Below are 17,891 nucleotides of genomic sequence, written 5' to 3' on the forward strand. Positions count from 1 at the left end.
AGAGAGAGAGTGTGTGTAGACAGAGGGAGAGAGAGTGTGTGTGTAGACAGAGAGAGAGAGAGTGTGTATAGACAGAGAGAGAGAGAGTGTGTATAGACAGAGGGAGAGAGAGTGTGTGTGTCGACAGAGGGAGAGAGAGTGTGTGTAGACAGAGGGAGAGAGTGTGTAGACAGAGAGAGAGTGTGTGTAGACAGAGAGAGAGTGTGTGTAGACAGAGGGAGAGAGAGTGTGTGTAGACAGAGGGAGAGAGTGTGTAGACAGAGAGAGAGAGTGTGTGTAGACAGAGGGAGAGAGTGTGTGTAGACAGAGGGAGAGAGTGTGTGTGTAGACAGAGGGAGAGAGAGTGTGTGTAGAGGGAGAGAGTGTGTGTAAACAGAGGGAGAGAGAGTGTGTGTAGACAGAGAAAGAGAGAGTGTGTGTAGAGGGAGAGAGAGTGTGTAGACAGAGGGAGAGAGAGTGTGTGTAGACAGAGGGAGAGAGAGTGTGTGTAGACAGAGAAAGAGAGAGTGTGTGTAGAGGGAGAGAGAGTGTGTAGACAGAGGGAGAGAGAGTGTGTGTAGACAGAGAGCCAGAGTGTGTGTGTAGACAGAGAAAGAGAGAGTGTGTGTAGAGGGAGAGAGAGTGTGTGTGTAGACAGAGAGACAGAGTGTGTGTGTAGACAGAGAAAGAGAGAGTGTGTGTAGACAGAGAGACAGTGTGTGTGTAGACAGAGAGACAGAGTGTGTGTGTAGACAGAGAGACAGAGTGTGTGTGTAGACAGAGAGACAGAGTGTGTGTGTAGACAGAGAAAGAGAGAGTGTGTGTAGAGGGAGAGAGAGTGTGTGTGTAGACAGAGAGACAGAGTGTGTGTGTAGACAGAGAGACAGAGTGTGTGTGTAGACAGAGAAAGAGAGAGTGTGTGTAGAGGGAGAGAGAGTGTGTGTGTAGACAGAGAGACAGAGTGTGTGTGTAGACAGAGAGACAGAGTGTGTGTGTAGACAGAGAGACAGAGTGTGTGTGTAGACAGAGAGACAGAGTGTGTGTGTAGACAGAGAGACAGAGTGTGTGTGTAGACAGAGAGACAGAGTGTGTGTGTAGAGGGAGAGAGAGTGTGTGTGTAGACAGAGAGACAGAGTGTGTGTGTAGACAGAGAGACAGAGTGTGTGTGTAGACAGAGAGACAGAGTGTGTGTGTAGACAGAGAGACAGAGTGTGTGTGTAGACAGAGAGACAGAGTGTGTGTGTAGACAGAGAGACAGAGTGTGTGTAGACAGAGGGAGAGAGTGTGTGTAGACAGAGAGACAGAGTGTGTGTGTAGAGGGAGAGAGAGTGTGTGTAGACAGAGAGACAGAGTGTGTGTGTAGACAGAGAGACAGAGTGTGTGTGTAGACAGAGAGACAGAGTGTGTGTGTAGACAGAGAGACAGAGTGTGTGTGTAGACAGAGAGACAGAGTGTGTGTGTAGACAGAGTGTGTGTGTAGAGGGAGAGAGAGTGTGTGTAGACAGAGAGACAGAGTGTGTGTGTAGAGGGAGAGAGACAGAGTGTGTGTGTAGACAGAGAGACAGAGTGTGTGTGTAGAGGGAGAGAGACAGAGTGTGTGTGTAGACAGAGAGACAGAGTGTGTGTGTAGACAGAGAGACAGAGTGTGTGTGTAGACAAAGAGACAGAGTGTGTGTGTAGACAGAGAGACAGAGTGTGTGTGTAGACAGAGAGACAGAGTGTGTGTGTAGACAGAGAGACAGAGTGTGTGTGTATCCTCGTGTCGGACGTTGTTTGCTCTCTGTGTTAGTTTATTGGTTCATGTAGCAGCATGTCTGGTTGGAATAAAAGGGACTATCAACACAATAAAACATCTCCCAACTTAAACATCCTACAGATGGAATAGATGGAGATATGAACACACACACATACACACACACACGGCTGTGTGTTTCGCTGACTCCCGTCTCGGCAGTGTTTCCTCAGTGGTTGCCGGGGTGACTGTTGCTAGGCCAGCTGAGGCTGAGTGTTTTCCCCCAGAGAAAGCCATGTGCCACCCGCCGGACCATTTAACAGAACAGGATATAATTGGCCTCACACACACAAGCAATCACAAACACAGTCACACAGCCTGAGATAAATATGCTTCATTGCATGATTGGCTAACACACACTGGCTTGATAAGATATTTTAGAGCTATTCTATTATGACTTTCCTCTAGCTTTTTGCCTGTTGGTAGTCTGTTTTACACAGCAGGAAGTAGAAAAGCAATGAGCAACTCTACCCAGCACTTTACAGCCACAGTTTTAGCCTAGGTTGTAGCTATTACCTTAACTAGTGTTGTACCACTCATCCCTCCCTCCCTTCCACCTTCTTCTCCCTCTCCCTCTTCCTCTCAGACTCCCTCTGTAGAAGGGCCTGTTTAACTCTCTCTCCACCTCTCTCTCCATCTCTCTCTCCATCTCTCTTCCTCTCGGGCTCCCTCTGTAGAAGGGCATGTTTAACTCTCTCTCCACCTCTCTCTCCACCTCTCCCTCTTCCTCTGTAGAAGGGCCTGTTTAACTCTCTCTCCATCTCTCTCTCCATCTCTCTCTCCACCTCGCTCTTCATCTATCTCTCCATCTCTCTCTCGACTTCTCTCTCCATCTCTCTCTCCACCTCTCTCTCCATCTCTCTCTCCATCTCTCTCTCTTCCTCTCGGACTCCCTCTGTAGAAGGGCCTGTTTAACTCTCTCTCCACCTCTCTCTCCATCTCTCTCTCCACCTCTCTCTCCATCTCTCTCTCCACATCTCTCTCCATCTCTCTCTCCATCTCTCTTCCTCTCGGGCTCCCTCTGTAGAAGGGCATGTTTAACTCTCTCTCCACCTCTCTCTCCACCTCTCCCTCTTCCTCTGTAGAAGGGCCTGTTTACCTCTCTCTCCACCTCTCTCTCCATCTCTCTCTCCACCTCTCTCTCCATCTCTCTCTCCACCTCTCTCGCCACCTCTCTCTCTTCCTCTCGGACTCCCTCTGTAGAAGGGCCTATTTAACTCTCTTTCCATCTCTCTCTCCACCTCTCCCTCTTCCTCTGTAGAAGGGCCTGTTTAACTCTCTCTCCATCTCTCTCTCCATCTCTCTCCATCTCTCTCCACCTCTCTCTCCACCTCTCCCTCTTCCTCTGTAGGAGGGCCTGTTTAACTCTCTTTCCATCTCTCTCTCCACCTCTCTCTCCATCTCTCTCTCCACATCTCTCTCCATCTCTCTTCCTCTCGGGCTCCCTCTGTAGAAGGGCATGTTTAACTCTCTCTCCACCTCTCTCTCCACCTCTCCCTCTTCCTCTGTAGAAGGGCCTGTTTAACTCTCTCTCCACCTCTCTCTCCATCTCTCTCTCCACCTCTCTCTCCATCTCTCTCTCCACCTCTCTCGCCACCTCTCTCTCTTCCTCTCGGACTCCCTCTGTAGAAGGGCCTATTTAACTCTCTTTCCATCTCTCTCTCCACCTCTCCCTCTTCCTCTGTAGAAGGGCCTGTTTAACTCTCTCTCCATCACTCTCTCCATCTCTCTCCATCTCTCTCCACCTCTCTCTCCACCTCTCCCTCTTCCTCTGTAGGAGGGCCTGTTTAACTCTCTTTCCATCTCTCTCTCCACCTCTCTCTTCATCTCTCTCTCCATCTCTCTCTCGACTTCTCTCCTCATCTCTCACTCCACCTCTCTCTCCATCTCTCTCTCGACCTCTCCATCTCTCTCTCCATCTCTCTCTCTTCCTCTCGGACTCCCTCTGTAGAAGGGCCTGTTTAACTCTCTCTCCACCTCTCCATCTCTCTCTCCACCTCTCTGTTCACCTCTCTCTCCAGCTCTCTCTCCATCTCTCTCTCCACCTCTCTCTCCATCTCTCTCTCCACCTCTCTCTCTTCCTCTCGGACTCCCTCTGTAGAAGGGCCTGTTTAACTCTCTCTCCACCTCTCCACCTCTCTCTCCACCTCTCCCTCTTCCTCTGTAGAAGGGCCTATTTAACTCTCTTTCCATCTCTCTCTCCACCTCTCCCTCTTCCTCTGTAGAAGGGCCTGTTTAACTCTCTCTCCACCTCTCTCTGCACCTCTCTCCCCACCTCTCTCTCCACCTCTCTCTGCACCTCTCTCCCCACCTCTCTCCCCACCTCTCTCTCCACCTCTCTGTTCACCTCTCTCTCCAGCTCTCTCTCCATCTCTCTCTCCACCTCTCTCTTCATCTCTCTCTCCATCTCTCTCTCGACCTCTCCATCTCTCTCTCCATCTCTCTCTCGACCTCTCCATCTCTCTCTCCATCTCTCTCTCTTCCTCTCGGACTCCCTCTGTAGAAGGGCCTGTTTAACTCTCTCTCCACCTCTCCATCTCTCTCTCCACCTCTCTGTTCACCTCTCTCTCCAGCTCTCTCTCCATCTCTCTCTCCACCTCTCTCTCCATCTCTCTCTCCATCTCTCTCTCCACCTCTCTCTCTTCCTCTCGGACTCCCTCTGTAGAAGGGCCTGTTTAACTCTCTCTCCACCTCTCCACCTCTCTCTCCACCTCTCCCTCTTCCTCTGTAGAAGGGCCTGTTTAACTCTCTCTCCAAATCTCCATCTCTCTCTCCACCTCTCCACCTCTCTCTCCACCTCTCTCTCTTCCTCTCGGACTCCCTCTGTAGAAGGGCCTGTTTAACTCTCTCTGTACCTCTCCATCTCTCTCTCCACCTCTCTCTCCACCTCTCTCTCCATCTCTCTCCACCTCTCTCTCCACCTCTCCATCTCTCTCTCCACCTCTCTCTCTATCTCTCTCTCCACCTCTCTCGCCAACTCTCTCTCTTCCTCTCATACTCCCTCTGTAGAAGGGCCTATTTAACTCTCTCTCCATCTCTCTCTCCACCTCTCCCTCTTCCTCTGTAGAAGGGCCTGTTTAACTCTCTCTCCACCTCTCCACATCTCTCTCCACATCTCTCTCCACCTCTCTCTCCATCTCTCTCTCCATCTCTCTCTCGACCTCTCTCTCTTCCTCTCGGACTCCCTCTGTAGAAGGGCCTGTTTAACTCTCTCTCCACCTCTCTCCACCTCTCTCTCCACCTCTCTCTCCACCTCTCTCTCTTCCTCTCGGTCTCCCTCTGTAGAAGGGCCTGTTTAACTCTCTCTCCACCTCTCTCTCCATCTCTCTCTGCCCCTCTCTCTCCACCTCTCTCTCTTCCTCTCGGTCTCCCTCTGTAGAAGGGCCTGTTTAACTCTCTCTCCACCTCTCTCTGCACCTCTCTCTGCACCTCTCTCTCCACCTCTCTCTCCACCTCTCTCTCCACCTCTCTCTCTTCCTCTCGGTCTCCCTCTGTAGAAGGGCCTGTTTAACTCTCTCTCCACCTCTCTCTGCACCTCTCTCCCCACCTCTCTCTCCACCTCTCTCTGCACCTCTCTCCCCACCTCTCTCTCCACCTCTCTCTGCACCTCTCTCTCCACCTCTCTCTCTTCCTCTCGGACTCCCTCTGTAGAAGGGCCTGTTTAACTGTTAGGAATATTATGAATAAATGACTGAAAAATATTCTCATTTTCAATGGAAGTGTAACTAAGTAAACTTATACTCTGTTTTATTATATCTGATTAACAATATGAGTTCATAAGAAGGGATTGTGTGACACGGACAAGGAGTAATTCAAGTTAATGAACACCATTCCAACTAGGCAGAAAGGAATGGGTTGTGGATTAAGTAAGCAGATAAATCAAATCAAATGTTATTTGTCACATACACATGGTTAGCAGATGTTAATGGTCACATACACATGGTTAGCAGATGTTAATGGTCACATACACATGGTTAGCAGATGTTAATGGTCACATACACATGGTTAGCAGATGTTAATGGTCACATACACATGGTTAGCAGATGTTAATGGTCACATACACATGGTTAGCAGATGTTAATGGTCACATACACATGGTTAGCAGATGTTAATGGTCACATACACATGGTTAGCAGATGTTAATGGTCACATACACATGGTTAGCAGATGTTAATGGTCACATACACATGGTTAGCAGATGTTAATGGTCACATACACATGGTTAGCAGATGTTAATGGTCACATACACATGGTTAGCAGATGTTAATGGTCACATACACATGGTTAGCAGATGTTATTGGTCACATACACATGGTTAGCAGATGTTAATGGTCACATACACATGGTTAGCAGATGTTAATGGTCACATACACATGGTTAGCAGATGTTAATGGTCACATACACATGGTTAGCAGATGTTAATGGTCACATACACATGGTTAGCAGATGTTAATGGTCACATACACATGGTTAGCAGATGTTAATGGTCACATACACATGGTTAGCAGATGTTAATGGTCACATACACATGGTTAGCAGATGTTAATGGTCACATACACATGGTTAGCAGATGTTAATGGTCACATACACATGGTTAGCAGATGTTAATGCGAGTGTAGCGAAATGCTTGTGCTTCTAGTTCCGACAATGCAGTGATAACCAACGAGTAATCTAACTAACAATTCCAAAACTACTGTCTTATACACAGTGTAAGGGGATAAAGAATATGTACATAAGGATATATGAATGAGTGATGGTACAGAGCAGCATACAGTAGATGGTATCGAGTACAGTATATACATATGAGATGAGTATGTAGACAAAGTAAACAAAGTGGCATAGTTAAAGTGGCTAGTGATACATGTATTACATAAGGATGCAGTCAATGATGTAGAGTACAGTATATACGTATGCATATGAGATGAATAATGTAGGGTAAGTAACATTATATAAGGTAGCATTGTTTAAAGTGGCTAGTGATATATTTACATCATTTCCCATCAATTCCCATTATTAAAATGGCTGGAGTTGGGTCAGTGTCAATGACAGTGTGTTGGCAGCAGCCACTCAATGTTAGTGGTTGCTGTTTAACAGTCTGATGGCCTTGAGATAGAAGCTGTTTTTCAGTCTCTCGGTCCCAGCTTTGATGCACCTGTACTGACCTCGCCTTCTGGATGATAGCGGGGTGAACAGGCAGTGGCTCGGGTGGTTGTTGTCCTTGATGATCTTTATGGCCTTCCTGTAACATCGGGTGGTGTAGGTGTCCTGGAGGACAGGTAGTTTGCCCCCGGTGATGCGTTGTGCAGACCTCACTACCCTCTGGAGAGCTTTACGGTTGAGGGCGGAGCAGTTGCCGTACCAGGCGGTGATACAGCCCGCCAGGATGCTCTCGATTGTGCATCTGTAGAAGTTTGTGAGTGCTTTTGGTGACAAGCCGAATTTCTTCAGCCTCCTGAGGTTGAAGAGGCGCTGCTGCGCCTTCTTCACAACGCTGTCAGTGTGAGTGGACCAATTCAGTTTGTCTGTGATGTGTATGCCAAGGAACTTAAAACTTGCTACCCTCTCCACTACTGATCCATCGATGTGGATAGGGGGGTGTTCCCTCTGCTGTTTCCTGAAGTCCACAATCATCTCCTTAGTTTTGTTGACATTGAGTGTGAGGTTATTTTCCTGACACCACACTCCGAGGGCCCTCACCTCCTCCCTGTAGGCCGTCTCGTCGTTGTTGGTAATCAAGCCTACCACTGTTGTGTCGTCCGCAAACTTGATGATTGAGTTGGAGGCGTGCGTGGCCACGCAGTCGTGGGTGAACAGGGAGTACAGGAGAGGGCAGTTAACCTATGGTTGAACCGACAAAACTTAGCTCTGGGGTGTTTTAGATAAGGCAGTGAGTGCATTCCTAGGTTTTCTGTTAATTAGAACTGTCAGCTAAGTGGTGATCGATAATGGTGAGGGTTCAAGAGTTCATTCAGTTATGTTGTGTGACCTGTGAGTGTGTTAGTGAGTTGGAATGAACTTTTAAACTCACTTAATTCTAGGTCGGGAGGAGGGGATTCATTCTAGAAGCAATGAAATGACGTCATGTTATTGTATATAAACTGTTGCTCGTGGTAACGTGGCAGCGCGCTCCGAGAATACATTATGTTACCTATTATTGAAAGACTGGTCTCCGTCTATTTTATGCAAACAAGAATCTTACAAATTCTCATAAAATAGATTAAGGGAATTCAATTAATGAAAACATATTGGAATAATTAAATTACAGTAACATTAACTCTCTCTCCACCCCTCTCTCCACCTCTCCCTCTGTAGAAGGGCCTGTTTAACTCTCTCTCCACCTCTCTCCACCTCTCTCCACCTCTCCCTCTGTAGAAGGGCCTGTTTAACTCTCTCTCCACCTCTCTCCACCTCTCTCCACCTCTCCCTCTGTAGAAGGGCCTGTTTAACTCTCTCTCCACCTCTCTCCACCTCTCCCTCTGTAGAAGGGCCTGTTTAACTCTCTCTCCACCTCTCCCTCTGTAGAAGGGCCTGTTTAACTCTCTCTCCATCTCTCTCCACCTCTCCCTCTGTAGAAGGGCCTGTTTAACTATCTCTCCACCTCTCTCCACCTCTCTCCACCTCTCCCTCTGTAGAAGGGCCTGTTTAACTCTCTCTCCACCTCTCTCTACCTCTCCCTCTGTAGAAGGGCCTGTTTACCTCTCTCTCCACCTCTCTCCACCTCTCCCTCTGTATAAGGGCCTGTTTAACTCTCTCTCCACCTCTCTCCACCTCTCTCCACCTCTCCCTCTGTAGAAGGGCCTGTTTAACTCTCTCTCCACCTCTCTCCACCTCTCTCCACCTCTCCCTCTGTAGAAGGGCCTGTTTAACTCTCTCTCCACCTCTCTCCACCTCTCTCCACCTCTCCCTCTGTAAAAGGGCCTGTTTAACTCTCTCTCCACCTCTCTCCACCTCTCTCCACCTCTCCCTCTGTAGAAGGGCCTGTTTAACTCTCTCTCCACCTCTCTCCACCTCTCCCTCTGTAGAAGGGCCTGTTTAACTCTCTCTCCACCTCTCCCTCTGTAGAAGGGCCTGTTTAACTCTCTCTCCATCTCTCTCCACCTCTCCCTCTGTAGAAGGGCCTGTTTAACTATCTCTCCACCTCTCTCCACCTCTCTCCACCTCTCTCCACCTCTCCCTCTGTAGAAGGGCCTGTTTAACTCTCTCTCCACCTCTCTCCACCTCTCCCTCTGTAGAAGGGCCTGTTTACCTCTCTCTCCACCTCTCTCCACCTCTCCCTCTGTATAAGGGCCTGTTTAACTCTCTCTCCACCTCTCTCCACCTCTCTCCACCTCTCCCTCTGTAGAAGGGCCTGTTTAACTCTCTCTCCACCTCTCTCCACCTCTCTCCACCTCTCCCTCTGTAGAAGGGCCTGTTTAACTCTCTCTCCACCTCTCTCCACCTCTCTCCACCTCTCCCTCTGTAAAAGGGCCTGTTTAACTCTCTCTCCACCTCTCCCTCTGTAGAAGGGCCTGTTTAACTCTCTCTCCACCTCTCTCCACCTCTCCCTCTGTAGAAGGGCCTGTTTAACTCTCTCTCCACCTCTCTCCACCTCTCCCTCTGTAGAAGGGCCTGTTTAACTCTCTCTCCACCTCTCTCCATCTCTCTCTCCACCTCTCTCTCCACCTCTCTCTCTTCCTCTCGGTCTCCCTCTGTAGAAGGGCCTGTTTAACTCTCTCTCCACCTCTCTCTCTTCCTCTCGGTCTCCCTCTGTAGAAGGGCCTGTTTAACTCTCTCTCCACCTCTCTCTCTTCCTCTCGGTCTCCCTCTGTAGAAGGGCCTGTTTAACTCTCTCTCCACCTCTCTCCACCTCTCTCTCCACCTCTCTCTCCACCTCTCTCTCTTCCTCTCGGTCTCCCTCTGTAGAAGGGCCTGTTTAACTCTCTCTCCACCTCTCTCCACCTCTCTCCACCTCTCCCTCTGTAGAAGGGCCTGTTTAACTCTCTCTCCACCTCTCTCCACCTCTCTCCACCTCTCCCTCTGTAGAAGGGCCTGTTTACCTCTCTCTCCACCTCTCTCCACCTCTCCCTCTGTAGAAGGGCCTGTTTAACTCTCTCTCGACCTCTCTCCACCTCTCTCCACCTCTCCCTCTGTAGAAGGGCCTGTTTAACTCTCTCTCCACCTCTCTCCACCTCTCTCCACCTCTCCCTCTGTAGAAGGGCCTGTTTAACTCTCTCTCCACCTCTCTCCACCTCTCTCCACCTCTCCCTCTGTAAAAGGGCCTGTTTAACTCTCTCTCCACCTCTCTCCACCTCTCCCTCTGTAGAAGGGCCTGTTTAACTCTCTCTCCACCTCTCTCCACCTCTCCCTCTGTAGAAGGGCCTGTTTAACTCTCTCTCCACCTCTCTCCACCTCTCCCTCTGTAGAAGGGCCTGTTTAACTCTCTCTCCACCTCTCTCTCCACCTCTCTCTCCACCTCTCTCTCTTCCTCTCGGTCTCCCTCTGTAGAAGGGCCTGTTTAACTCTCTCTCCACCTCTCTCTCTTCCTCTCGGTCTCCCTCTGTAGAAGGGCCTGTTTAACTCTCTCTCCACCTCTCCCTCTGTAGAAGGGCCTGTTTAACTCTCTCTCCTCCTCTCTCTCCATCTCTCTCTCCATCCAGAATGATACGTGGGGGATCCAGTACTCCTATGCCCTTTTCAAGGCGATGAGCCACATGTTGTGTATTGGCTATGGTGCCCAGGCTCCAGAGGGCATGACAGACGTGTGGCTCACCATGCTCAGTATGATCATTGGTGCCACCTGCTATGCCATGTTCATCGGCCATGCCACCGCTCTCATACAGTCCCTGGACTCCTCAAGACGACAGTACCAGGAGAAAGTAAGAGAATAGGACCCTCTCTATCCCTCCCTCCCTCCAACTCTCTCTCCATTCCTCTGTCCCTTATTCTCTCTATCCAACCAATCATCAAATTAATTTGATGACTCCTCAAAGGCAGGAGACGGTAAAGGAACCATACTCCACTCATAAACCCTCTTCCTGCTCATCCAGTCAAGTGTGTATTATACTGTAGTGAAGCAGTATAGTGTGTATTATACTGTAGTAAAGCAGTATAGTGTGTATTATACTGTAGTACAGCAGTATAGTGTGTATTATACTGTAGTACAGCAGGATAGTGTGTATTATACTGCAGTGAAGCAGTATAGTGTGTATATTACTGTAGTGAAGCAGTATAGTGTGTATTATACTGTAGTAAAGCAGTATAGTGTGTATTATACTGTAGTAAACCAGTATAGTGTGTATTATACTGTAGTAAAGCAGAATAGTGTGTATTATACTGTAGTAAAGCAGTATAGTGTGTATATTACTGTAGTAAAGAAGTATAGTGTGTATTATACTGTAGTAAAGCAGTATAGTGTGTATTATAGTGTAGTGAAGCAGTATAGTGTGTATTATACTGTAGTAAAGCAGTATAGTGTGTATTATACTGTAGTAAAGCAGCTGCAGTATAGTGTGTATTATACTGTTGTAAAGCAGCAGCAGTATAGTGTGTATTATACTGTAGTAAAGCAGTATAGTGTGTATTATACTGTAGTAAAGCAGCAGCAGTATAGTGTGTATTATACTGTAGTAAAGCAGTATAGTGTGTATTATACTGTAGTAAAGCAGCAGCAGTATAGTGTGTATTATACTGTTGTAAAGCAGCAGCAGTATAGTGTGTATTATACTGTAGTAAAGCAGTATAGTGTGTATTATACTGTAGTAAAGCAGCAGCAGTATAGTGTGTATTATACTGTAGTAAAGCAGTATAGTGTGTATTATACTGTAGTAAAGCAGCAGCAGTATAGTGTGTATTATACTGTTGTAAAGCAGCAGCAGTATAGTGTGTATTATACTGTAGTAAAGCAGTATAGTGTGTATTATACTGTAGTAAAGCAGCAGTATAGTGTGTGTATGTGTGCTTTTATTAATGCTGTATTAACATTGTATTCATGTTGTATTAACAATGTATTAACGGTATATTAACAATATATTAACAATGTATTAATGTGGTATTAATATTGTATTGACGTGGTATTAATATTGTATTGACGTTGTATTAATATTGTATTGACATTGTATTCATATTGTATTGACGTTGTATTAATATTGACGTTGTATTAACATTGTATTGACGTTGTATTCATATTATATTGACGTTGTATTAACATTGTATTGACGTTGTATTAATATTGACGTTGTATTAATATTGACGTTGTATTAACATTGTATTGACGTTGTATTAATATTGATGTTGTATTAACATTGTATTGACGTTGTATTAATATTGACGTTGTATTAACATTGTATTGACGTTGTATTAATATTGTATTGACGTTGTATTAATATTGTATTGACGTGGTATTAACATTGTATTGACGTGGTATTAATATTGACGTTGTATTAACATTGTATTGACGTTGTATTAATATTGTATTGACGTTGTATTAATATTGTATTGACGTGGTATTAACATTGTATTGACGTGGTATTAATATTGACGTTGTATTAACATTGTATTGACGTTGTATTAATATTGTATTGACGTTGTATTAATATTGTATTGACGTGGTATTAACATTGTATTGACGTGGTATTAATATTGACGTTGTATTAACATTGTATTGACGTTGTATTAATACTGTATTGACGTTGTATTAATATTGTATTGACGTGGTATTAATATTGACGTTGTATTCATATTATATTGACGTTGTATTAATATTGACGTTGTATTAACATTGTATTGACGTTGTATTAATATTGTATTGACGTTGTATTAATATTGTATTGACGTGGTATTAACATTGTATTGACGTGGTATTAATATTGACGTTGTATTAACATTGTATTGACGTTGTAATAATACTGTATTGACATTGTATTAATATTATATTGACGTTGTATTCATATTGTATTGACGTGGTATTAATATTGACGTTGTATTAACATTGTATTGACGTTGTATTAATATTATATTGACGTTGTATTAACATTGTATTGACGTGGTATTAATATTGTATTGACGTGGTATTAATATTGACGTTGTATTAACATTGTATTGACGTTGTATTAATATTATATTGACGTTGTATTAATATTGTATTGACATTGTATTCATATTGTATTGACGTTGTATTAATATTGACGTTGTATTCATATTATATTGACGTTGTATTAATATTGACGTTGTATTAAAATTGTATTGACGTTGTATTAATATTGTATTGACGTGGTATTAATATTGACGTTGTATTAATATTGTATTGACGTGGTATTAATATTGACGTTGTATTCATATTATATTGACGTTGTATTAATATTGACGTTGTATTAACATTGTATTGACGTTGTATTAATATTGTATTGATGTTGTATTAATATTGACGTTGTATTCATATTATATTGACGTTGTATTAATATTGACGTTGTATTAACATTGTATTGACGTTGTATTAATATTGACGTTGTATTAATATTGACGTTGTATTAATATTGTATTGACGTGGTATTAATATTGACGTTGTATTCATATTATATTGACGTTGTATTAATATTGACGTTGTATTAACATTGTATTGACGTTGTATTAATATTGTATTGACGTTGTATTAATATTGTATTGACGTGGTATTAACATTGTATTGACGTGGTATTAATATTGACGTTGTATTAACATTGTATTGACGTTGTAATAATACTGTATTGACGTTGTATTAATATTATATTGACGTTGTATTCATATTGTATTGACGTGGTATTAATATTGACGTTGTATTAACATTGTATTGACGTTGTATTAATATTATATTGACGTTGTATTAACATTGTATTGACGTGGTATTAATATTGTATTGACGTGGTATTAATATTGACGTTGTATTAACATTGTATTGACGTTGTATTAATATTATATTGACGTTGTATTAATATTGTATTGACATTGTATTCATATTGTATTGACGTTGTATTAATATTGTATTGACGTGGTATTAACATTGTATTGACGTGGTATTAATATTGACGTTGTATTAACATTGTATTGACGTTGTATTAATACTGTATTGACGTTGTATTAATATTGACGTTGTATTAATATTGACGTTGTATTAATACTGTATTGGCGTTGTATTAATATTATATTGACGTTGTATTCATATTGTATTGACATTGTATTCATATTGTATTGACGTTGTATTCATATTGTATTGACGTGGTATTAATATTATATTGACTTTGTATTAATGTTGTATTGGCGTTGTATTAATGTTGTATTGGCGTTGTATTAATGTTGTATTGGCGTTGTATTAATGTTGTATTGGCGTTGTATTAATGTTGTATTGGCGTATTAATATTGTATTGACTTTGTATTAATGTTGTATTGGCGTTGTATTAATGTTGTATTGACGTTGTATTAATATTGTATTGACGTGGTATTAACATTGTATTGACGTGGTATTAATATTGACGTTGTATTAACATTGTATTGACGTTGTATTAATACTGTATTGATGTTGTATTAATATTGACGTTGTATTAATATTGACGTTGTATTAATACTGTATTGGCGTTGTATTAATATTATATTGACGTTGTATTCATATTATATTGACATTGTATTCATATTGTATTGACGTTGTATTCATATTGTATTGACGTGGTATTAATATTATATTGACTTTGTATTAATGTTGTATTGGCGTTGTATTAATGTTGTATTGGCGTTGTATTAATGTTGTATTGGCGTTGTATTCATGTTGTATTGGCGTTGTATTAATGTTGTATTGGCGTTGTATTAATGTTGTATTGACGTTGTATTCATATTGTATTGACGTGGTATTAATAATATATTGACTTTGTATTAATGTTGTATTGGCGTTGTATTAATGTTGTATTGGCGTTGTATTAATGTTGTATTGGCGTTGTATTAATGTTGTATTGGCGTATTAATATTGTATTGACTTTGTATTAATGTTGTATTGGCGTTGTATTAATGTTGTATTGACGTTGTATTAATATTGTATTGACTTTGTATTAATGTTGTATTGGCGTTGTATTAATGTTGTATTGACGTTGTATTAATATTATATTGACGTTGTATTAATATTGTATTGACTTTGTATTAATATTGTATTGATGTTATGTTAATATTGTATTGACGTTGTATTGTTGTATTCCCGTTGTATTGACATTGTATTCCCGTTGTATTGACATTGTATCGTTGTATTCCTGTTGTATTGACATTGTATTGACGCTGTATTAACGTTGTATCGTTGTATTCCTGTTGTATTGACGTTGTGTTCCAGTATAAGCAGGTGGAGCAGTACATGTCATTCCATAAGCTCCCTGCAGATGTCCGTCAGAGGATTCATGAGTACTATGAGCATCGCTTCCAGGGCAAGATGTTTGACGAGGAGAACATACTGGGTGAACTCAGCGAACCACTAAAGGAGGTAACACACACACACACGCACACACATACACACACACACACCCGAGGCACGCACACACACTCACGAGGCACACACACACGCATGAGCCATGGATACAGGCACACACGCAGGCACACACACACACGCAGGCACACACACACGCACGAGCCATGGATACAGGCACACACGCAGGCACACACGCAGGCACACACACACGCACACACACTGTTACAAGTTACGAAAGCTAGCTATAGCGTAACTAAAAAATACACCTGCTCAAACCAGTCGATTCAAACTAACTAAAACACATTTTACATGAAAGAAAATTAAAATTTACTGATACAATTCAGTTCTTGTGCATTCTAACTAACTTCCCAACTCCTCCCCCTCTCTTTCCCCCCCTCAGGCGATAGTTAGCTTTAACTGCCGTAGCCTGGTGGCTCACATGCCGCTGTTTGCTAACGCGGACCCTAACTTTGTGACGGCAGTGCTGACCAAGCTTCGCTTCGAGGTGTTCCAGCCCAATGACTTCATCATCCGTGAGGGCACGGTGGGACGCAAGATGTACTTCATTCAACACGGACGAGTCGGCATACTCACCCGCGGAAACAAGGAGACCAAACTCAGTGATGGGTCCTACTTTGGGGGTGAGGAGAGGAGGAAGAAGGGGGAGGGAGGGGTGAGGGTAAGGACAGTGTGATTAAAAAGGGAAGTGGAAGGGGAGAGGTGTGACTGTGTGTTAGATTAATCAGTTCTTCAATTTCACAATTTCTTCAACAAAATCTTATTTTTTCCACTCTCTCACCCCTCTTCCCTTCTCCCTCTTTATCCACACCTGCCCCCCCCCACCCCCCCCCCACACCTCGCTCTCTCAGAGATCTGTCTGTTGACTCGGGGCCGGAGGACGGCGAGCGTCAGAGCAGATACATACTGTCGTCTCTACTCCCTCAGTGTGGACAGCTTCAACGAGGTCCTGGAGGAACACCCTATGATGAGGCGGGCCTTCGAGACGGTGGCCGTCGACCGGTTGGACCGCATCGGTACTAAATCTCTCCAGATTGGCTCAAGCACCTGCCAATCGGTCCATTACTTGCAATGACTCAGCTTTCAATTCAGTTTCATTTCTATAGTGCTTTCTGCAAAGATCTTGCCAGCGATTAGCATTTTTTGAATCAATTCAGATTTTATTTGTAAATGACCTTACAGTTGCAGAAGCCCTTCAAGGCAGGTTAAGGGAAAGATAAACTATTTTCCCTTTTGTATTTGCACATAATATGACATTTGAAACGTCTTTATTATTTTGGAACTTTAGTGAATTTACTGTTTACTGTAAATTTGTATTGTTTTTTTCACTTTTGTTTATTATCTCCTGTTAAAATATGTTCCCCTGCCAATAAAGCCCTTTGAATTGAATTGAGAAACTGCTAGAAAAACAGAGAGCTGTTAGAACAGAGAGCTGTTAGAACAGAGAGCTGTTAGAACAGAGAGCTGTTAGAACACAGAGCTGTTAGAACACAGAGCTGTTAGAACAGAGAGCTGTTAGAACAGAGAGCTGTTAGAACAGAGAGCTGTTAGAACAGAGAGCTGTTAGAGCAGAGAGCTGTTAGAAAAGAGAGCTGTTAGAACACAGAGCTGTTAGAACACAGAGCTGTTAGAACACAGAGCTGTTAGAACAGAGAGCTGTTAGAGCAGAGAGCTGTTAGAGCAGAGAGCTGTTAGAGCAGAGAGCTGTCAGAACAGAGAGCTGTTAGAACAGAGAGCTGTTAGAGCAGAGAGCTGTTAGAGCAGAGAGCTGTTAGAGCAGAGAGCTGTCAGAACAGAGAGCTGTTAGAGCAGAGAGCTGTTAGAACAGAGAGCTGTCAGAACAGAGAGCTGTCAGAACAGAGAGCTGTTAGAACAGAGAGCTGTTAGAACAGAGAGCTGTCAGAACAGAGAGCTGTCAGAACAGAGAGCTGTTAGAACAGAGAGCTGTTAGAACAGAGAGCTGTCAGAACAGAGAGCTAGAGCAGATACCTGGTTCTGTTTGTGATCTTTAATCAGCCATTCAACCCTGTCAGCCTCGTTACAACTGTGTTGTTTGACCATCACTTTAGTTTCTACCACTTTCTTCTTGCTCTTGTTTTCCTCCATTTGTGTCAGACAGGAACAGTATCCATCCCCTCCATCAGTTTGTTTCTGTTTTGATAGTTTCATTCTATTCTCTTCTCTCTTCTATGTTCTCCTCTGCAGGTAGGAAGAACTCTATCCTGATGAGGAAGCCGTCCCAGGCGGGTTCCATGGCGGGGGGCAGCGGTTTGGGGCGTGGGGGTCGAGGAGGAGGGGGGCGGGGCTAGGCATGGGGGGGCTGGGCTCCTGTGACAGCATGCTGGTTCAGCAGACCGTTAAACACGACAGCATGCCAGCCATGCAGGAGGCCATCGCTGCTGCCGCTGCAGGAAGGGGAGGGGCCACGGGAGGAAATGGTACGGTCTCCCCTAGGCCCCACCCACTGATCTGGGCTCCACTGATCCACGCTCCGCTCCAGACGGCGGCCACTACGACTAACGTGGCCATCGCCCTCATGCACCAGCAGCAGCAGCAACAGCAGCTTCAACATCAGCTACAGCAGCAACATCCGCTAGGAGGCGCTATATTCCTCCCCTCCATCTCTCCATCTCCCTCCGTCTCCTTCCC

The 17,891-nt window shown here is 44.1% G+C and overlaps 1 protein-coding gene across 1 annotated transcript in view; it reads left to right on the forward strand.

Moving 5' to 3' along the window:
* LOC123997342 (potassium/sodium hyperpolarization-activated cyclic nucleotide-gated channel 4-like) overlaps window positions 1-17,551 on the forward strand; it is a 46,236-nt gene extending 28,685 nt beyond the window's left edge. The window contains exons 6-10 of the mRNA XM_046301480.1: window positions 10,408-10,626; window positions 15,093-15,239; window positions 15,625-15,865; window positions 16,094-16,258; window positions 17,448-17,551. Coding sequence (XP_046157436.1) covers window positions 10,408-10,626; window positions 15,093-15,239; window positions 15,625-15,865; window positions 16,094-16,258; window positions 17,448-17,551 — 876 coding nt within the window. The remainder of the gene's footprint in view (window positions 1-10,407; window positions 10,627-15,092; window positions 15,240-15,624; window positions 15,866-16,093; window positions 16,259-17,447) is intronic.
* Window positions 17,552-17,891: the final 340 nt, after the last annotated feature.

This window comes from Oncorhynchus gorbuscha, linkage group LG15 (genome assembly GCF_021184085.1).
Source record: "Oncorhynchus gorbuscha isolate QuinsamMale2020 ecotype Even-year linkage group LG15, OgorEven_v1.0, whole genome shotgun sequence".
NCBI lineage: Eukaryota > Metazoa > Chordata > Actinopteri > Salmoniformes > Salmonidae > Oncorhynchus > Oncorhynchus gorbuscha.